We start from the raw sequence: 22,812 nt of genomic DNA, 5'->3' as shown, positions 1-22,812 counted from the left end.
CCTAGAGGGCGCCACTGTGAATCAAGGAGGAAGAGCACAATGCGCGTTCCATATGCGCGTTCGGGCTCGCGTGCACGCAGCCGGACCCTGCAGCTCAGTCGGAGCTGGCCTGCTGCCGCGAGGGGACAGCACTGCGAGATCGGTCTACTTGGACAGCTATCCACACGAGCACCGGGCCTCTCGGGCTGACCTTGAGTGAACGCCGGCACTCTCGGGCTTGACCTTCCGCGAGCAGCGGAACCGTTGGAACTGACCCTCTGCGAGTAGGGTGCTATCCCTTAGGCCTCTTGGTAAGTGGGTTTTCTTTTCGCCCTACTGGAAGCGCCGACGTAGGCCTACGCATTACCACATAGCACCGCATAGCCGCTCGCCGTGCCTCATTCGAGAGCAGCGAGGGAAACCGAAGTCTGAATTAGGCAACCTTACTGCTGCCAGGTGCCTTCTGGTAGACACCGTGTGCCGCGTTTGTTTTGCTCGTTTGAACTTCGGCCGTGGCAGAGGCGGCCTTGAAGGAAAGGGTCAAGCGTTGCGCGAGTTGATTATTCACCGAGTCTGTTCTTTCGCGCTGGTGGGCGTGCTTGTTTTTAGTTTTTCCGCTCGGACGCCAAACGCCGCCAACCGCTGACTGGCGCTCTGATATCGACTGCTTAGCGCGGGTTGCTATACGGTAACCCGTCACCTTACCTGTCTTCATCTATTTTTATAGCTTTAAGCCTTGCGGCGCTGTACTCGTTTTGGGGAGTTTCGCCAGATGAACGAAGCATTGTTCCGAGCATTTTCGTACGCGTCTTTCTGTAATCTAATTTCGCTGACAGAAAGCAATTGTACTTTTCCTACGTGCTCTTATCCACCGTAGCAGGCTCCGAGACGGTTGGGAGAAATAGCTTTTCCTGGCCCTGCGTCTTTTATATAGCGTTCTTTTTCAACTGTATACTCTTCTGAAGGTACCATTTCGTTGGCAGCAGGTGTCGCAGTGCCTACGTATTTCATGGTGAGCATGACTGGCGCTTTCTCGAGGGTTGATTTGATAGCCGCGCACCAGCGTCCATGGCACGCCTATTCGACTGCATAGAGGACTACTTTAGCGAAGGGCTTTTTTTTTTTCAGTAACTATCCCCTGCAATGACTCAGTGGCTATAGCATTCGGTCATGGAGCCTCGCGGGGTCGAACCTCAGCCGCGTCGGTCGCACTCAGATGGAGGAGAAATACAAAAACGCCCGTATACTATGCGATGTAGTGCACGTTAAAGAACCCCAGGTGGTCGAGATTTACCTATAGCCTTCCACTACGGCGCCCCAAGGGGTCACGATGCGTGCAGGATTGTTGACGAACTGCGTGCGTGTGCGTAAACGAGTGGTCATAACTATGTAAAAGCATATCATTGTTTCGTTGTTCACAGGCGTCTAGAGCGAAGGAGAGATGTGTTTCGTGGTTTGAAACTTGATTGGTCAGTAAGCAAGCGTTTTGTTATATTTTTTTCAACCACCACTAGTCGCGAATTGCTATGCGCGCCGTGCACAGCCGGACACAGCGTTTCGGTGGCGGGCAAAAGCGATGAAGCGCCCAAAGGCGCATCGCCATGCAGGGCCGGATTAAGAAAAATGGAGGCCCTGGGCTAATGCGCATGCAGGCCCCCTTTCCCTATACTGACCCCCCCCCCCCTCCCCCATGTCTGCTACGCTACTGGAAACATGCCATGTTTCATTTTAATTCCACGAAATTAAAAAGAACGAAGTGCGATCAACGTTATTATTATTATTATTATTAAGATTATTATTATAAGGGAAACAATAAAACTTGCTTGAAACGCGATTTTTCGGAGCCCTGCACTACGGCACCCCTTTCTCCCTTTCTACTTTCGCTCCCTCTTTCATCCCATCCCTTACGGCGCGGTTCAGGTGTCCGCCAATATGTGAGACAAATACTGCGCCATTTCCTTTCCCGAAAAAACCAACCAACCAACCTTGCTTGAAACGCGTGCTGTTGTAAACACCAACACACATGTTCAGTTTGCGATTAATCTGCATTCTGTTTTCAGTAAAAGCTAGGCTTTAAGGAAAAGTTTAGTGCACTCAAGACGGACAAGAACGTAGAAAAGACAACACAGCTCAGATATCGATCCTTCTGAAGCTAGGCTTTGTTTGCATCACTAAGTGTAATCCAGTGAGGAGACGCATGGTTGTATCCAAAACATTCTTTATTAAAATTCAGTATCAGACTGCAGTAATCGTCATACACGTTACTCTATAAATATGCAATAGATATATACTATACTTAAGGCAATACAAACACCATAAAATGCACTAGAATACAGATGAAAATTACCAACTTTATTTCAAAATGTTTTCGTTAAAGGTAAGACATGCAAGGACGACACCAAATAAACGTGGCACTATCAAAAACAACAAGCATACAGTTCTTTATAAGCACGCTAAATATCACATGAACAAACAAGAGACGAACAACGAAGATTTGTATATCTTACACTGCTCAGCGTTTCATTGGCAACGTGGCGGCTGGGAGGCGACACAACGAATTTATTGGAACTATTCACGTATAGCGCAAACAGCCCTCTTTTAAAATGGCATCTTTAATAAATAATAGTAATAAATTGGTTTTGAGGGAAAGGAAATGGCGCAGTATCTGTCTCGCATATCCTTGGACACCTGAACCGCGCCGTAAGGGAAGGGATGAAGGAGGGAGTGAAAGAAGAAAGGGAGAGGTGCCGTAGTGGAGGGCTCCGAAATAATTTCGACCACCTGGGGATCTTTAACGTCCACTGACATCGCACAGCACACGGGCGCCTTAGCGTTTTTCCTCCATAAAAACGCAGCCGCCGCGGTCGGGTTCGAACCCGGGAACTCCGGATCAGTAGTCGAGCGCCCTAACCACTGAGCCACCGCGGCGGGTCAGTGGCATGTGTCGCGTCTTCGCTTTGGCGAAATCAGATATAGTCTGTTCGAAGGATAGATCGCGGAGGAGGTCACTTTCAATGGACATGATAGCAAGCGAGTTCACCTTGTCGTCAAGGAGGATCGAACGAAGGCCGATTTTTTATCAGCGACAGCTTGGAAAACGATCGTTCGGTCTCACGGTTTGCCACGGGTATGCTAAGCACATTTGCAAAGCATTAGAAAGGTTCGGAAACTCATAAATCAGCTTTCTTTCATGCAGCAACTTCATTATTTTCAGGGGCGGGCGTCCTGGCACACAGAGTTGTGCAGAAAGTTCGCAAACCGAACGATTTCAGCGGAAAATGCTGGCTACAAATCATTTTTGTAGGTTCTCACCAGCTTCCTGCTTTGCCAGAGAGGCCTCGCTCCCAACTTCTGTCAGTAATTTTAAGAATCCGAACCTTTCGCAGGGTTCAGTGTAGGCAGCCTTTCGCACTCGCGAAGCACAGACTAGACTGTCAAGTTTAACATTGTAGGTCTCTACGACAAACTTTTTTCTACCTCGTAGCGCGCTGTCGCTTTTTCCGTCCGGGTGCTTACTCAAAACGATGCGTTTGCCCTCATCCTCATAACATTGATAGGTACTTAGCGTGCGTGCTCTCTTCGAAGACATCAACGAGAGGTCGCAAAGAATTAGCCTTCTAGAGAGCTCAGCAGGTCTACAGCAGTTGAAATGTCTAGGCCATGTTTCTGAAGTGCTACGCTCGTTTTATCAAAGCGCTCCAAGATTTCTCTCCAGAAAATCGCCATGAAAGCAGTCTCTAGTTTCTTCATCACCGTTTTCTTCCTAGTTCTATGATATAGCTTCAAGGCAACACAAGACTACATTGAAATTTTTCAGAATGGCCTTATATGATTCAGCGTGTCTTGACCACCTGGTCTCAGATACTTTTCAAAACAAGCTGCTGGCCAGTTCCGCCCATGCTGTCCAAACGATACCTCCATCGCTTAGGTGAGGCAGCAAAGGACACATAGTCTCTGAATTACAGTGAAAAAATTTGACTGCCTCAAGGCAACTGTCAACGCTACACACGCCAACTAAGTTTAGTGAATGACCAGCACACGGGACGTAGACTGCCAATTCGTTCAGGTGTTTCATTTTAGCTTGTAGTCCTTTGTATTTTCTTGACATATTACTCGCATTATCATAAGCTTGGCCCCTACAATCATCACTTGAGATGCCATTGGTCGTCAAGAGGGACATCGCGGTATCGAAAAGATACAAGCCGGTATGCGATTAGATTGGAACAATTCCAAGAAAGCGTTCGTACACTTTCTCATTTAAATAGTATCGTAAAACAACTGACAGCTGATCAACGTGAGTAGCGTCTGGAGTCGAATTAACAATTAGAGAATAATTTTTTTTGCGCGTTTCACTTCAACGAGATGTTCCTTGGCAGCCTTTGCCATATGCTCAATAAATTCATCACAAATGGTTTTTGACAGATACGATGGGTGACCTTTTCCTTTGTTCCCGTAGCGTTTTATGTGCTCTTCTAGAAAGGGATTAAACTTGGCAATGGCCTCAAGCACTCCCATATAATTGCCATTTCTCGCTGAACCAAAAATCTCACTGCCCCTAAACGCTAGGTTGCGCTCAGCTAGAAGTTTAACTACAACGACTACGCGCTTCAACACCTCTGTCCAGTGAGCGGTCTCTGTGACAAGATGCTTAACCAGCTCCTTGTCAATTGTGCTGCTCGAGTTAGAGCTGGCGAGCCTTGCTGCCACGCAGTTCAGCTGCTCGACGCTATTTTCCTGTGCGCAAACCTTTTCTTCTGCTCTTTTCCAATCAGAAAAGCCTTGCGGGGTGAGATCACTGGTGTTGCTTGAAATAGAAAATAGTTTGCCCATGAAACAGTAAACGGAATCTTTGGACTCGAAGTACATTAACCAGTGCCGCTCGTACGCCTCCACATTTACAGCCTTTCGCACGAAAAGATGAGGTGGCATATAGCGTTTCTGAGCTCTCTATAGCCGGAGACAGTCTTGTGATTATCTTGGACAAATTTTCTTCAGGGCGCTACATGCGCACGTTTGCGTAGTCCTGCCATTTTCCGTGCACACAAGATATAATAATAATAATTGGTTTTGGGGGGAAAGGAAATGGCGCAGTATCTGTCTCATATATCGTTGGACACCTGAACCGCGCCGTAAGGGAAGGGATAAAGGAGGGAGTGAAAGAAGAAAGGAAGAAGAGGTGCCGTAGTGGAGGGCTCCGGAATAATTTCGAAAACCTGGGGATCTTTAACGTGCACTGACATCGCACAGCACACGAGCGCCTTAGCGTTTTTCCTCCATAAAAACGCAGCCGCCGCGGCTGCGTTTTTATGGAGGAAAAACGCTAAGGCGCCCGTGTGCTGTGTGCCGGTGATAGGTTTTTCCTTTGGTATAATCGAATTGCCTTTAAAGATAGTCAGCCCGCCTTCGTGTCACCCACAGCTCTCGGTATACTACAGTGTGTAGGCACAGCTCGAATACTCTGCCAGAGGCATAATGGTATGAACCGTACTAAGATTCTGAGGCTATAAAATTCAGGAAACGTACGCTACACATTCCAGCAACACTAATTCCTCGAGCCAGACATGGACTGGCGGCCGTGACAAGCTCATCCTTTATGAGCGATCGAACACCTCTTATGTCTGACCTCCTCTTCAAACAGTGCTCCTCACGCATTTAGAAGACACTTCACTTCATTATTAGGCTAAGCCTAAGTCGCGCATTTTTGCAGCATGCTGTCTGTTAGCACTAGAGTCCACGTCTTGGACGTTTCACAAAGCTCTTCAATAGGCTCGCGAAAAGTTGCGAAAAAGCTAGTAATAGCTTGCCAGTTTCGTAGAAAGCTACAGCTATTTTTACTGGCTATAAGAAGGTAAAATAAATATAGTAGCAAGGCAGTATAGGAAATAGTGAATAGCTACACAGCTACACTGCTTTTGCCTGTATTCGAGTATCGCCGAGTCTTCAGCCTCGTGTTGTTCCAGGTTTCTGCGAGCCACACGCGAGCTCCAGCTTCCTTCTTTTGGTATTTCAATTTGTCACTGTTGGCGCCATGATGCGTCCAACAGTTGTGTTGGCATTTTTGTTTGCGTGAGCTCGTATCCTGGCATGTACCTCTGTCAATCGGAGACAAAAGAACTTTGATACCGCTACTGCAGGCTCCCAGGAAGCGTATCCGGGACATGGACAGTGATTCGTCTGAAGAGGAGCAGTCCTCCACCGACCAAAAGGCGGCAACCAGCAGGAAGACGCCTAAGATGATCGACAAGATCGTAGATGCTGTTAACAACTGCGGTGAGTGCGCGCCCTCTTTGTCTGCCTAGTTTGCACTTAAATGTGAAATAATGGATTGTTCTTCAATACATTGTGCAATGATACTTGCTCGGCTGAATTGCAAAGCTCCATCATACTCTTCTATATATGGGCACTGAGGGCAACATAATCACTTTTTTTCTCGGCTGGAACCTGTTCTGTGCCGCCGCCGCCGCGGTGACTGAGTGGTTATGGCTCTCGGCTGCCAGCCCGAAAGACGCGGGTTCGATCCCGGCCGCGGCGGTCGAATTTCGATGGAGGCGAAATTCTAGAGGCCAGTGTACTGTGCGGTGTCAGTGCACGTTAAAGAACCCCAGGTGGTCGAATTTCCCGGAGCCCTTCACTACGGCGTCTCTCATAGCCTGGGTCGCTTTGGGACGTTAAACACCCATAAACCAAACCAGAACCTGTTCTGTGGCTCTTCTGTGGCAGTGATGCCGTTTGTTTGGCAGCAGACACCGCACGTATTTTCCCACTACTCTCAAATTTGTCTTCGAGACCAAAAGGGACTCTGTGATCACTGCTTTTGGCAAACGTGACTGTAACCTGGCCTCGGGGATCCTCTGCGGTAATTCTCACCTGCGAATAATGGGCCACGACGATGTCTGTAGGTACAAGACTTCCATTTCTTTTCAGTGCCCCTTTAAATACAGTTAAACGCTGTGAACGCGAGGAGGCTCGTCGAGCTCAAGTGTTTGAGGCGCCACAGTCCGTCTTCCAGGCGCCTGTAAGCAACTGCGTTTTTAGACGAACGAATCAAGCGTTACAAACAAGGCAGCGGCACGCTGTGCGTTTGCAGATAGCCAACACTGAGCGATATTTCAGCGCAAGCGAGGCCATTGTGAAGGCAAACGATTTTATCCTTATGTGCGTCGCATTGAATTTCAGATGTCGATGAAGGGTATCGATACGCTTTATCCAGTTGGCTGGATCAAGCAAACTGTTTTGTTGCAGTCGCGGTTTGGCAGAGGTCATCGTGGCAAGCTAAGCGATTTAACTTCGAGAGCCAGCTATTCTCGATATTTGTATTCATTGTTCTGCCTTTATCCTTCCCGATTCCAAAACTTCCGGTAGACAGAACGTCGGGGGCCGCCGTGGTGGCTGAGTGGTTATGGCGCTTGGCTGCTGGCCCGAAAGACGCGGGTTCGATCCCAGCCGCGGCGATCGAATTTCGATGGAGGCGAAATTCTAGAGGCCCGTGTACTGTGCGATGTCAGTGCACGTTAAAGAACCCCCGGTGGTGTAAAGTTCTGGAGCCCTTCACTACGGAGTCCCTCATAGCCTGACAGAAGTACTTGCTGTTGGGCTAGTTGGTTCATCATAAAGTTGAATGACGCAAGGGAACGAACACAGGAAGACACAGGGCCACTTTACAACTTTATTATAAATTTTTTATTATTTATGCGCTTTATTATTTAGGCGCTCTTTATGTCTATGTGTCTTCCTGTGTTCGTTCCCTTGCGCCATTCAGCTTTATCATAGCCTGAGTCGCTTTGGGACGTTAAAACCCCATAATCAAATCAGACAGAACGTCGGAAGTGCTGCTTCCTGGTATTTTTTTTTTGTAGCGTGGAAAGAAGCACCGCCTCACTGTAGCCCCGGGGCTTACTAGAAGCAGTGCACGCGTGTATATATAGTCACCAGCAGAAATCGGGACTCGACACAAGTCGTTTTCTAACCTTCCCACGGGACCAGACATTGCCGGTGCCTGCGCCTTTTTCTCGCGCACCGGATCTGCCGGCGGTAGACGGTCGTTCTCGGGACACTCGCAGTAAGCGCAGACCGGATGCACTCTCGGCCAGCGAAGTGCAAGGCGCAGTACGCTCTGGCTCGGTGGTTTTTATTCCTCCTGATAACTCGCTATCGGCGATTTACGTAAATACACGTGTTACCTGCACACCGGCGAACGACTGTTCTACCCTGACTATCGTTCACATTTTCAAGTGCAATAGCTTTGTTTTTCCAGCTCAAGCCCGAGCAAACTGCGGTTGCGCCCTCACTTCGTAGGCGCGTCCGAAGTCGAATATGCGAGTCACGGGCGCTGTACGATCACTTTTTTTCCGCATACGCACGCGTCCTTGCGGCCATGCGCACGGCCGCGTGAGGGTGCGTTGCGGATGAGGTGTTGTACGATCAAGTTTGCTGCATGCGACCGAGCGGACGACTCCGGCGTTCTGATTGGCGCGCTCGTCAGTGCCGCCCGTGCGGCAGCACAGGCATGTGCCGTAGCAAAACACGAAAATATCTTGCCGTACGAATACACACACATCGATATGGTGGCTCACCCGAGACATGTTTAGCAGTGAGATTTTTCGTAGCAGGTAAAACCGCGATCGGCTGTGATAGCCATGAATCTTGGCGCGGCCGATTCTGACGTCCACGAACGAAGTTGCAACAAATTTTGCAACACCGCAGGCGAGGTTCTAAAACAGCGCTGCGGGAAACGATTAACGTTTGCGCTATTTCTACTTCAGAAAGTGATAACAGGCATCACACCGCGATCGCGACACAACTCGTTCGACTGCTAGTTGGCTAGACTCCGCTGAAGACCGGAAAAATCGGAATTTATACAAATTAGACCTAAAAACACTCAGCAGACGCGCTCCCCCATCCTCAACCTGGGGATCAACAGAAGCCAGGTCAAACAAGGAGCTCGGGGTGCTAGACATGCTAATTCAGGAGACGGGCAGCGTATCGTCAACGCTAAACACTCAAACACACGGCCAGGAGTGTATCGAGACTCGTAAGAATCGCCCGCAGTAAGGACGGCATGAAGGAGGACGACACTAGGAGACTGGTACAAGCCTTCGTCATCAGCCGCATTACGTACGCTCTGCGATACCAGCTTTCACGCAGATGTGAAGCAGAGCAGGCCAACGTACTCATACGCACTGCCTACAAAGCTGCACTGGGCCTCCCTGACTGCACTGGCACAGAGCGTCTGGAGAGTCTGGGTATTTACATTGCATACGATGAACATGACGCAGCAGTCTTGATCGCGCAGAGAGAAACTCGACTCGACAACCCAAGGTAGAGCTTTACTACAGAGACTTCACTACCCCTGGACACCCCAATTCTGCGTGGAGGAGACACACCAAATACCCAGACGAGACAGGGAACGCATACACGTGGACCCAATACCCAAGAACATGCACCCCATGTTTAACGCCGGCCGCAGACGAGCGAGAGCGGTGGCACTCGAACGGTTACGCAACGACCCAAACACTCACTACACAGACGCAACTCCCTACCCCTTGAGGCTGAGAGCATTTGCTACGGTTGTCACTAGAGGGAACCGAGCAATCGCGTCGGCGACAATCCGCACCAAGAGCATGGCCGTGGCCTAAGCGGCAGCCATAGCACTAGTCATACGAGCGGCAGAGGGCAAGGGGCAATCTTCACGTGTTCTCACGGATTCGCAAGAAGCTTGCCGATTGTTTATCAGAGGCGTCCTCCCTCGGAGCGTCCTAGGCATACTAGGAACCAGCCTTCGAGAAGATCACATCACATGGTGCCCGCTCACGAAGGTGTACAGGGAACGAACGGGCGGACCGCCTGGCTCTAGGACTAATTTTCTGAGACGCGGACAAATCGACCTGGGAGGAATACCTCACACCTACGCTGCCGCAAGATATCCTCGACAGCCAGAGACGCGCCAGGCAGACAATGGCACAACCCCATCCTAAACTTACACGCTGACAATCTAGGGACTGGAGACTCCTACAAACCAACACATATCCCAACGTACACACACTCGGCAAAATACACCCGTCCTAATACGATGACTGCTGTCCTTGGTACGGCGACACACCAACCCTCAAACTTATCACTTGGTATTGCAAACAAAGACCAGCAGAGGGAAACTCATCCCTCGTCACACGCAACGAACTTGAAAGGTCGTGGGAGGCGCGACTCGCCCGGCAGGACCTGGGAAGCCAGCAGGCAACCTTGCACCCAGCCGAACGAGCCGCTAGAGCCAGTGGGGCCCTGGAATAGGGGCTTCACCCGCAAGAACCTGTCTGCTATTTTAATAAAATGTTTATTCCTCCTCCTCCTCCGCTGAAGACCACCCATATATGCCTCCGTTCCAACCACGATCTAAGGTTTTTGCCTCCTAACATTTGAAGAGAGCCCTCATTGAAAGTTACACTATACCCTAACATGCAATAACGATTTCAGAACGACGACGCGATTCGTATCACGAATTCTCGGAGCCAAGGATATGGGACTAGAACAAGCTATAGGTTAGCAGTACATATTCGATCGTTTGTCATTATGACAGGGAAATTCACATAGCTGAGACCAGACAGAGGTTAAATCATCAGTTATTCAAACTAGCACACTGCAGTCTTTATACATGTATTTTAATTGCCTTTATTTTGTATCTTTTCCATTAATTCATGCACACTTTAGTTGACAGTAACAATGTCAAGTAAACAGGCCTCCTTGCTGTCTCCCCAATTAACTGTTATTGTAAAATACACTTATTTATTAGTCAATATATGTATTGTGTATCTGAATTGTGCATGTATTAAAAATTCCATATTTTAGTACTATGCCGTCGAACACGAACCCAAATATACAAGAAAATTATATCATTCCCAGTAATTTGGAATATGTAAAATCAGATGTAACTGCAGCAGTTGTGCATTTCACAGAAGAGTGACCGTGCAACAGTACTGCTTTCTCTCTGTAATGTTGTTCGGTCCGTTAGAAAAGGCAAAATTGAAATAGCACAGTGTGGTGACAAAGGGGCTAAGCCATCTATCACTGCGCTGAAATGCACAACTTTGTTCTCTGCAGAGACAGCGGGCGACCAGTTTTATTTTAGCAATTCCTTAGCTCATATTGCAATGACAATTGCACAAGCTAGAATGCAGCAGTGCAAACAAGCCTGGAGAATTGTGCTCAGAGCCAGTCAATGGCGACACATGCAGAAACAAGCTGGCACGTTAACTGTACAACTGCAAAAAATTCTGAAAGTGCCCATGTGAACGAAAACAAAGTGGTTGATTAGTACTTAGTAAAAGGTCATACATGTCTTTTCCTTCAGTGTAAACATAACATGATGTGGGAGTTGGTAAACTGGCTTACATCTGGACGGCTCCTGGTTGAGGTTGGGAAAGAATACTTCATATATTCAGGGAAACAGGATGCACTGACCATGCAGAGTGGTTGTCTCAAGCAGAATTTGTAGAAATATATTTACAATGTGAAAGCTGCGTCCTTGAAAAACACAATGAAATAAAAAATAAGCATATAAGTGTGTGCAGGGCATAAATACGTATATCCTCTCATATAGCTTCGCAGTAATGTTTAAGACCTTTTCTGGGCAGAAAAAAAGTGATCGTAACAGTGATTCTGGTTCCAAAAACAGCCAATAAATGTGAGCATTTTCTGCACAACTTGTCATGTATAAAATTTTTGACCGTGCTAGCTGTTATTAGCACAATCTTCTGCAAAGCAAAGCTTATTTCACTGCCAGTTTAGTTTTCAAACTGGCAAAGTTCTCTTTAGGCATACCTTATGTGAAAATGACTTAGTCATAAACTTAACTGCTTGAAGATCTTTGCCTAGGCTATGCCTACTTTTCGGCTTCATACAATGAGTGTATGTGAACTTAAACAGTCCTAGAAGGGCTGCATGTATTAGGCAAACAAATGTCTTGTTTTGTGGCCTCTTTTTTCAAAATAATGCACCAAAATGATAATCCTCCTTAGGGCCTTATATGAAAACTCTTGTTACAAAGGTAAAGGAAACAGCAACTGTATGACTGAGTTAAAATTGAGTAGAGGTTTGTGCCTTTCCATGTGTTTCACTGCCGTCAATGTAAGAAAATCACATTCACACGCAAAATTCACAGCAGCTGTAACCTGACTCCATTCATGACAATAGAACTATATGTGGAATTTAGCTTTATTGTAGAGGAGGAGGAGGAGGAGGCACCATTTTATAAACATTGTAAATGCTGGCCCCATAACATACCTGGCTTGGCATTCCAGATGAGGATAAGGATCAAACGACACACGCACATAAAAGTCACACGAGTAAACACATGCGCCTAGCATTTTAACCACATCACACGATCGAAATCTCCGCTTTGCTTCGCTTGAAACAGTGTAGGATACAAGCAGAAAGCAAATACTGACACATCAGCTCGCAGTAGACAGGTATCGCTGACAGCAAAAACTGTTAATGTAGTCCTTTTAACATTGCCAAACAGGGCATTCCCGAGCACGCAGACGGTTGTTCTGGAGGGTTGGAATGTTGATATTGATAGTGGGATGGCAGACCATACAGCAATCAATGAAGACTAGTTAAATGAAACAGTGGAAGGAAGCAAGGCAACAATGTGGGCTAGTTGGTTGCACATTTAATGGGAATAACGTGCTGCACACAGACATGAACAGACAACTAAAAACGGCGGACACAGGACAGGTGTGCACTAACAACTAAAATCTATCCTGGTACGAGGGCACATAAATGCATTTCATGCACATGTTCAAAACAAATTCGTTGCCACCGGCTGTGTCCCACGCTCCTTCGTTTCTTGATTAGATCTAACTCCTCACTTGATAACAACACCGAGGGTGTGCTTACGCACTCATCTTCACCGGCTTCCCGTATCTCAAAGGCTTCTTTTTTTCTTGTCCCTTGCACGAGATAAAATTGTAGTCTGTTCAAAGTAAGGTGAACATTTGGGATTTGCGCAATGGGGGGCATGGGGGAAGGGTGGAGCTTGTCCTGTGTCCGTCGTTTCAGCTGTCGGTTTTTCTCCGTGTGTAGCGCATTATTCCCATCAAGTGAAAGGAATGTCATTAATGAATGTAAGAAAAAGGGAAGGGCCAAGTACAACACCTTTGAGTTTGCTCGAGATTCCAAAAAAAGGCAGGATGACCAAGAGTTAGCATGGGCTAAGTGCTGTTAACTACCTAGGATCACTTAAATCCCACACGGAACAGTACGATGCAAGAAATTATTTTATAAAGGATTTTACCGCATGCTTTCTCAAAGAGACTAAGGAGCAAGTGTACGTCACGAAGAACTAAAAGTTGGCTATCACAGGAATGCTTTTCAAAAAGCGTACCGATCAGGAAGAGACAATTTAATGGGCTACAACAGTTTAGCAGTGTGTGAGAGTATATAGTGTTTTTCACGATTAGGTACCCATGCTAGTCATAGAAATGGTGCGATGATTTGGTGCTTGTGATATTATCAGAACTAAAACATTTACTACATTCTGCTGTATGCAGCAAATCCTCGTTAATATCCACCCTGTGATATGATGGCTTGAATTATGGACAGTTTCTTTGGGATGAAACTTGATCAAATCACGCATGCCTTAGCATGGAAACTAGCTGTTTGGACAAATGACAGAGCTGAAATGCACAAAGCCAATTGGGACCGGCATATTTTTGTCGTGTAATATAGACTGAAATGCGAACGTCTGGACTGTGGTAACCAGATACTATAACATAGTGCAAGGACTGTTAGAAGTGTTTGGCGACAAATACAGACTGAATCATATGGCTGTTGCACCCTGGAATTGCCCTCATACCACTTGCAGCGTAGCGTGCAGTTTTCGTTAAACATTGAACTGCCAGGCACGCCGACTGTCTCCGCTTGCACTTTCTGACTGACGAAGCACTTCCCTTTCTGGTGTCAAAATAAATGGCACTGAAAGGCTCGGCGACTAATTTCCTGGCACACTTTGTTCACTGCACAAATTAATTAGGCCGCTCGCTGTCTGTGTAACCTTTTTGTTATAATCTCACAGATGTTTACTTGCAACACTAATTTAATGTTTTTTTTTAAACAGAGCACATGGCAAGAACAAAAACTACTCGAGTTAAAGCATGTTAGCCCCGAGGAGAACTCAGCACAAGTGTAAAGCTGGGAATCTTCAAATACAATTCAAGCAGTAAGGAAATGGGTTGAAATTAAATGTGATCTCAATCTTGACAGGTCGATGGCTGCACCGGCACTGTAGGGCTTTCAGAAACGGCTTAATGTCAGCATTGCAGGGCCAACCACAGTGCATTAGCGCAAAACACGTTTTTAAAAATCAAAATAAACCTTGTTAACGTGGTTTTGGCAATATGCACAAATGTGGCCCTGTCACGACCGTACGACAAATGTGAACAGATGCGGTGGTCGAATTTCGATGGAGGCAAAATTCTAGAGGCCCGTATGCTGTGCGATGTCAGTGCACGTAAAAGAACCCCAGGTGGTCGAAATTTCCGGTGCCCTTCACTACGGCGTCCCTCATAGCCTGAGTCGCTTTGGGACGTTAAACACCATAAACCAAAACCAAATGTGAACATATGTGTGTCTATGAAAACTTATAGCTGAGCATTGTGGAAGGTGCAAACAAGCATCTACATTCAGGCAAAGAAATTTAGAAATGCAGCAAATGCAAGGAAGGCGAAAGAATTCTAGGAAGCAATCTACATTTGTGACCAATTCCCACAGGCCCACCATCGTCTTCATCCAGCAGGCAAATAATGTTCACTGCAGGCAGTCACAGGTAAATAAACTCGGCAGATGCATGTTCATTGATGACATATGCTTCTAAAGGCTTCGAGAATATCTCACACAAGCTGGTAGAGCTTACTTAGGAAGCGCTAGTTAACCTGTGTTCGACACCAATAAAGCCAAGTTGTTGAGCACCTCGGAGACAGCAGTGTAGTGAAAGCAACAATAAATATGGGATCAGGTGCTTATTAAGAGTACAGTTTTTATCCTGATTGTCATGGCTCACGGAGTACTTCGAGATCGCTGCGTTTTACCAATAGCCATGGTAACCATGATAATGGACTTAATATTGCAAGCATTTGTCTGAAATGCAACTTCACTGCATGCTGCTAAGCAAAAAATAAATTGTAATCACAGCAGTTCACTGAAAATGTTTCATTTTTCATCACGATTCACTATTATGGAAAACTCCGTATGAACAGTTCTGATCCAGAACCAAAGTGGTCATATTAATAAGGCACAACTGTATATGGGTTACTTTTTTTGAGAAGCTTAAGCATCTGTTGTGGTTGATTATGAATTTTGATGTTGGTCTTTTTTTGTCATCAGATAAAATGAAATGCTCATGAAAAAGAGCTGCACTAGTGGGCCCATATTAGAGACTTCTGCATCGTGAAACACCGGTGAATGAGTTGTGACAATGGTTTTTGTTTGTACATGTGTGTTCCTGATCTGGTGATATGTTACAACCCAAACTTAACACTAATGCTTCGGCTCAGACCATGATATCACATGCAGGGGAAGCTGGATTCATTCAATTTGTTACGCAAATATTTACTTCAGATATGGGCCCGCACAGCCAGCAGGAAATAAAAAACTCTCCATAGGTGAGAGCTGCTATGTACACCGATGTTTTCACACAGATTTCACAGTGCCGCCGGCATACCATCGTAATCCGGCCACTCATAGTCGCAAATTGCACTTCATGGAGCACAATGCCACAGAATGCTGGCGAAGCTTCTGTAGTCCCGGCAGAAAACAGCCCAACGGCTGTGCAGCCGAGGTCGTTTCGCATACGCAAAACACATATTTCAGAATGGTCTCGTTGCACTCACGGCGGTTGTCTAAAGCGTGGCCCGCATGGAGCGTTTTTTGCCGGCGAAATCGCGTCGCGCGCCCGACGCCGGCGCCGACGAATTCACTCCTGCATGGTCAGTAGCCGAGCGGCATTTTTATTTTTGCTGCCCAGTTGTGCGATGCGCGCGCCCCCATTCATACTGAAAGCAGACGGATGCGCAGGAAGCGAAGCGAAGTGAAGCCGCTGGCAGTCGCGCGCGAAATGCTCGCGAGCACGCATCCACCATGCGAGAGAGTCTCCTTCGGCCGGGTAATTGTAGCCGGGTTCACCGGCGCGGCCCCGTCCAGAATCACGTGACGCCCGCCCCGGATCTCATTGGCCCTCTGTCGCTGCCCTCTCCCGGCGTCGGCGATTTTATCTGTTCCGCCATAACGCGATTTGACAAAAACGTCCTCTCCTGCGGCAAAAAAAAACAAAAACGCTCCTCTGCCGTCGACGCCGACGAATCGCCCGGAAAAACGCTCTATGCGGGCCACGCTTAACGCAGTACACACGAACTACGATCGATATCGGTGATGGATACGCCGCAGCACGACGCCTTGTGCTCGCGATCACTGCAACCGCTGCAACTAATGCGACTCGCTGCAGAGCTCGAAGTTGGTAAGCACTTCGTCACGTCGCACTCACGGCAGTTCTCAAACTCAGCACACACGCGTGCACCCGAACCAGGATCGGCTGTAGCCTGGTTCATTTCAGCACTCGGCAAACAAGGCGTGCGTAGCAAGCTTTTCAAACGTAATTATACTTGCAGGCGATATCACTGACTGACGCAAAAGCACCCGTCCCGACTGCAATCACTTTCACTACACAGACTCTTGTCACTGCGCTGTGAAGCTTGCTGTATGCACAGGAACTTCATCCTGGGTAGCTGCTTCTCTCTGCTGTTCGTGAAGATGTCGCGTGAATAAAGAACACTTGAAGCTGTCACAAACGGCTCCAAATAAACACTTCGCGACACCGGCACTGTTACGTCTGGCGTATCTGCTCGGTCGACTCAGTATAGACGACGACAAAACAACTTGGGGGAAACTGCCGCTTGCCGGTGTTGCACGCAGTGAAGCTCGAAGTCGCTGTCAACGCTCGTAATAGTCACGCGCAGCCAATGTGTTTCTCGGCAGAGGTACCACCGACTAGGCCCGGTTTCACTCCGCTTCGCGGGCGGCCATCTTACTGAGGAGGCGTGGCCTGGTGCCGGTGCGCTGCTACATCACGGGACAGCAGCCAATAGCGTGATGCGACCATCCGCTAGTGCGGAAAAAAGTAGAAGTTGAACCAACTGCGGAACCAAAGTGATCGTACAGCGCCATTAGTCTCCTCACGACCTGGGCGTTCAGCTCGCGAATAGCGAGTGCCCTGCAGCGTTTTGCTCTGAAGCTGCGTGTGTGTGCTGAGCGGTCCGCGAACATTTGACTTCGGGTGTTCGTACCTTGGTTCGTACTATAGATTGTCACGGCAGGAGTGTTGCGATGTTCTTTCGAACCTTTTCAGCTGGTGATCGGAGCGTAAGCTGCGTGGAAAATTCGCGCGCGTAAATTGGAGTCGAACAAATCTACCGTATTCGCGCAGCGAACTGTCGCGGCACGTACTTGCCTTAGTGCTTCAGCATAATACTAGCTATGCCTCTTTTGTCACGTTTGTCATTTATTGATACGGGAATGGACGTACCTGTACCGATTGTTCATTTCCTTTTTGCTGTTCTCTTGCAGCTGACCCTAAAGGCGCGAGCGCTGCGTTCATCCGAAACTTCATTTTCGGTAAGCTGTATTTCAAGCCAATATTCACGCCCGTGTCTTTGTCTCTCTGTGCAAGCACCGACGTGGGAAGTGATGAGTCATGCATGGCTGTCATGTGACCTGCGCTTGATGTGGGGCAAACGACACAGCGCAATGCACTCATTGAAAGGCTGAAGTATGTCATAGAATAGAGCTTGATTTATGTACGCACGTACCCGCTTGGGTTCTGTAAAATCATAAGAGGCATTCGTAACACGCATTGGTAGGACATTGGTTGGAGTTTCTTCCTACTAGCTCAAAAGATGTAGAAAATTGCGCACATAGGTGTAGATGGGCATGTACCATGTACTGAAGTATTAAAAAAAGTACAAGGCCGGGACCCCCCCCCCCCCCCCCCATTTTTTTTCCAATAGACTGCACATGTCGCTATTGACATTGTTGCATATGATAAACAGAATATTTCGGGTAGTGGGGATAGCCCCTGCCTGGCGGTTTACTCTTCGCGTATCCCTTGAAAGAGTTAGTAGGTGTACCCGTCATTACTCACCTATGGGGCCTAAACTGGAGTTGTCAGGGTTGTCTAATATTTTGCGATTTTGTTAGATGTTTTTCCAGCTATATTTCGCTTCTGGCGGATTGAAAACGAGTTGCTAGTCAGCGCGTTGCGCCGTCGTTTTTTTTTCGTCCCGTTTTTATGCGCTGTTCTTCCTTAAGTATGATGTACCAACTTGCCATGTCTCCGCCTTAACGCAGAAATAAATATACCTGTTGAAATGCTATGCGCTCCTGATGAACACGTCGGCAACGTATGCGGGCGGTGCAAGATGCTGGTTGCACGTACAAGTAAAAATTTTGCATAGCGTGAAAATGGCTTCTTTCAGGTAAAGGCTTGTGCAGGAGGAGAAACCTTGCGGCGAAATTTTATTGTCAAGCGCGTTAGAATTTGTCATAAATTCTCCATCATTGGCATGACAAAGATGAAACGCATTTTCAGTGTGAACAGAAACTCTAGGCTGCGCCTGTGCGTGCGGGAAAGTTTCAGCTGCATTGCAGGGACATTGAGAATAACTTCGTCCAGTTTTTGGTCTTAGTAAAAATCAACCCTATGGCTCTCTCGGTCTGTGCAGGTGATTGTTCGGAAAGACTCGTTTATTTCAGAGAAAATTGGATGTAAAAATTTCTCGCCACTCGATTCAAGTGCGTTACCTCGAAACCGAACTGGACACAGTGATTATATAACACTAAAGTGGACGGCGGTGTAGCCTGGCCTCTTAGATCCGCGCGCTAAAGAACTGTCTCGACGTGACCGCGGTTTACTCGCAAAAACTGCCGATGGTGGCGACACCTTCATTTCAATTCTTCATACTTTCTAGCTTAAACCTTTTTCAATGGAAGTGGCCTTATTACGACGCGGCAATCTATTGATGCAGGCGCATTTCATCTAGCCCTCAGGGTCCCTTTACGAGGCTCAGCGTAAATCTTGTGGGCTGGATGAGCAAAATCGCGGCGAAGACGAGCAGTCTGTTGCGAAGCTGGTGACGTATTTAAGAAATGTATTCAGATGAAAATCACAGTACTTGTTCATTCACATCTGCGCTGAAAGTCCGCCAATTCCTCCCTCCGAGAACTGCGACGAAAATTACGTACTCTGTATATCTCACACAGCGCCTTTTATTCTTCGCTTTCTTCATGTCAGTAAAGCTGCTTTCGTGATTAAAAGTTTATTGACACCAAACCACTGATAGCTGTTCTTGGGCACGGATTATTCGGTTGTCGCCTCTCGAACCACACACCTTTAGTGGGGTAATGCTGTGAAAGTGGCAGCAGCCGCTGGTGCATTAAAGGAATAGTTCCATTTTACGGTTTAGGTTAAGGTGAATTCGCTTTGCTGGTGTGAAATATGCTAAAAACTGGCTTTTCTTGGAGCGCTTTATAGTACATCGGTAAAAATAACGGCTGGTGGAGGCAGCGCGCATGGTTCTGTGCGGCGCATGCATGCGCGATCAAACTTTTGAAACTGCCTTCTGTGTTTACTTTGCCACAGGAAAGTACCCCGACGTGTATGGAGCACGTTTCAAGACAAGCTTCAAAAAGGCCTTCATATCGGCCATCGAAAAAAAAGTACTGGTTCGTACGAAAGCAACAGAGGCCGCGGAGGGCGTGAGCGGACGCGTCAAGCTCGCGACCAAGGCGAAACGTAAAGAGAGGGCTGCGGCTCCAGCCGCCCAACCCGAGTCGGATCGATCTAAAAACCGGAGACCATCTACCAAGACCGCCTCCAAGAAGTCTAAGAGTAGCGAAGCCGTAGCCACCGAGGGCCGAGCCAAAAGCACCAAGGCAAGGAAGCCTCCCGGATTAGAGGAAAAGGCTGGTGAAAATGCAAAGCCTGCTGTAGCAGACATTAAAAGTAAAAACACGACTGGAAAAAAGGCCGCGAGCACTGGCGCAGAAGCTAAAGCCAGAAAGAGCACTGGCGTAGCAGCTAAAGATGAAAAGATCACTGGCGCAGCCGCTAAAGCTGGAAGGAGTACTGGCGCAGCAGCCAGAGCTGGAAGGAGCACTGGCTCAACAGCTAAAGCTGGAACGAGCCCTGGCGCAGCAGCTAAAGCTGGAAGGAGCACTGGCGCAGCAGCTAAAGCTGGAAGGAGCACTGGCGCAGCAGCTAAAGCTGGAAGGAGCAGTGGCGCGGCAACCAAAGCTGGAAAGAGCAGGGGCGCGGCAACCAAAGCTGGAAAGAGCAGGGGCGCAGCAACTAAATCTTTAAAGTCAAGCGGCACAGCAGTCACGGTAGAGAAGGGTAATGCCGTAGAAGGGAAGGCAGACGAGGAAAATGCCGTAGAAGGGAAGGAAGACGAGGAAAATGCCGTAGAAGGGAAGGAAGACGAGGGGAATGCCGTAGAAGTGAAGGTGGGGAAGAGAAGAGGCGTACCAGCTAAAAGGGTAAAGGACAAAGCTTTCGATGACGAGAACAAGTTTCTCGATTTGGAACTCTCCAGTGAAAACGGGACCTCGGTCGCTGAACCCCGGAGTGAAGGCAAGAACTCGGTCGCTGAACCCGAGAGTGATGGTGAGAACTCGTCCGCTGAGCCCCTAAGTGATGGTGAGAGCTCATCCGCTGAGCCCCAGAGTGAAGATGAGAGCTCGGCCGCTGAACTCCAGAGTGAAGAAGAAAACACGGCCGCTGAACCCCAACGCGACAAGGGCTTTGCTGAGGACGCTGTCCGCTTAGGCGACATAGGAAATTCTGTTGAAGAAAACATGCAGGGGAGCAAAGGTGAGAACACGGCAACGGAAAAGCGTGCAGAGTGTGGGAATTCTTCCTCCGAGAGCGAAGACACATCCGGCGAATCTGATGAACCCTTGAGCACGATCCACATGAAAAAGGAACCTGGCAAAAAAATTGCTTCAAAAAAGCTTATGGGGCTTAAGAAAACCGCCGAGTCTAATACCGCCCGCCAAGACGACTTCTCTGGCACTGGAGAGCTTGATTCTTCAGCGTCTTCTGCGTTAAAGATTTCAAAGCTCTCTGTGCCACCTCAGGATGTCGGCACAGAGAGCTCTGAGAGCGAAGACACATCTGGTGAATCTGATGAGCCCTTGAACACGATCCGCATGAAAAAAGAACCTGGCAAAAAAATTGCTTCAAAAAAGCTTACGGGGCTTAAGAAAACCGCCGAGTCTAATAGCGCCCGCCAAGACGACTTCTCTGGCACTGGAGAGCCTGACTCTTCAGCGTCTTCTGCAAAGCTGTCTGCGCCACCTCAGGATGGTCCCACTGGTGACTCCGTTGAGCATGACGAGGAACCCAAAGCTAAGAAGCAGCGCCCGAAGCCAGCACGTCGGGCCAAGAACTGAATGGCAAAGTGACAAGCTTTTAATGTGCATGCAGTTTTTTTATTTCTGTGCTGCATTTTATTCTTGTAGCTACCAAGTGCACATGACTGTTGGAAAATTAAACTGCATGTCGGACTCCTACTTTTTTGTTATTCTTGCGTTGCTGCGATAAACTACGCATCGCGTGCCGTCGAGCGATGGCATGTGCGGGCGCCGGATTTTCAAAAAGCTCTATTGGTATCAGCCGCAAATTGGTGGCATAGCGGCTAAGTTTGGCTGCCGAACGCGAGCCCACACTTTCGGTCAGTTGCAGTTCTGCCACACTGCTGTTGGCACGCATGATGGTACTCCAATTAGTATCTCGCTGATTAGCACGCCTCTAGTCCACTTCAGATTACCGCAGTCTTCCAAATAAGCTAACGCCACACAAACATCACCCCCTCCGTTGTCCCTGGTAAACGTCATCGTGCCTACGTGGCTTAACATGTATCGTGCCTGTCTGACGACCGAAGGGTCGAGGGTTCGAATGCCGGCCGAAATTTGACAACTTTTCTTTGGGTGAGCCGCCGTGGTGGCGCAGTGGTTATGGTTCTCTGCTGCTGACCCGAAAGGCGCGGGTTCGATCCCGGCCGCGGCGGTCGAATTTCGATGGAGGCGAAATTCCAGAGGCCCCTGTACTGTGCGATGTCAGTGCACGCTCAAGAACCCAGGTGGTCGAAATTTCCGGAGCCCTTCGCTACTGCGTCCCTCATAGCCTAAGTCGCTTTGGGACATTACACCCCAATAAACCATAAACCAAACATCAGGCGCCATAGAACCCCCACAAACTAAACTTGTCTTTAAATAAAATAAATCTGTTAAGTTCAGGCTTTGCAAACATGCGCCGACCGTTATTTCACATTAACAGCAGTCCTTTCAATCATTTTCATTCCAGAAATACGCGTGACCTGACTTTCTAGACAAAACGCTGCTTGGACGACACCGCGGGCTTTCCGATGAACGGGGATCTTAACGCTTTCTCATGAAGGCTGCGATTTACGTTTAAAAACACCGACCCCGAGGTCAATGCCTTCATTCGGAGCCCTCCACTTATGCATGCCATGCATTCTAGCGTTGCCTTGCCGCACATGTAGTACTTCGAAATATGGTGCATCCTCTACATCATCAACAAAGTCCTCTTGTGCACGGGCCTTTTATTAATCCTGCCCTGTGCTATCTGCGACTACCCCATACCCGCAAACTATCTACGCATCTAATTTTCTGCCGCTCCTTGCTAAGCTTGCCTTCCCTTGGAACACAGTCCGTTACCTTTAAGGACCGTCCACTGCCTGTTCCCTGCATTACGTGTCCTGCCATGTGCATTTC

The 22,812-nt window shown here is 48.0% G+C and overlaps 1 protein-coding gene across 1 annotated transcript; it reads left to right on the top strand.

The window, feature by feature from the left end:
- Positions 1 to 71: 71 nt before the first annotated feature.
- LOC144094056 (uncharacterized) lies at positions 72 to 21,588 on the top strand. Its single transcript, XM_077627925.1, has 4 exons — positions 72 to 290; positions 6,114 to 6,249; positions 17,587 to 17,634; positions 19,658 to 21,588. Exons 2-4 carry the CDS (start codon positions 6,138 to 6,140, stop codon positions 21,466 to 21,468), a joined length of 1,971 nt encoding a protein of 656 aa, XP_077484051.1. The 5' UTR covers positions 72 to 290; positions 6,114 to 6,137; the 3' UTR covers positions 21,469 to 21,588.
- The last annotated feature ends 1,224 nt before the right edge of the window (positions 21,589 to 22,812 follow it).

The sequence above is a fragment of the Amblyomma americanum genome, chromosome 1 (genome assembly GCF_052857255.1).
Source record: "Amblyomma americanum isolate KBUSLIRL-KWMA chromosome 1, ASM5285725v1, whole genome shotgun sequence".
NCBI classification, from domain to species: domain Eukaryota; kingdom Metazoa; phylum Arthropoda; class Arachnida; order Ixodida; family Ixodidae; genus Amblyomma; species Amblyomma americanum.
Note: the sequence above shows the minus strand (reverse complement) of the source record. Positions and strands in the feature narration are given on the sequence as shown.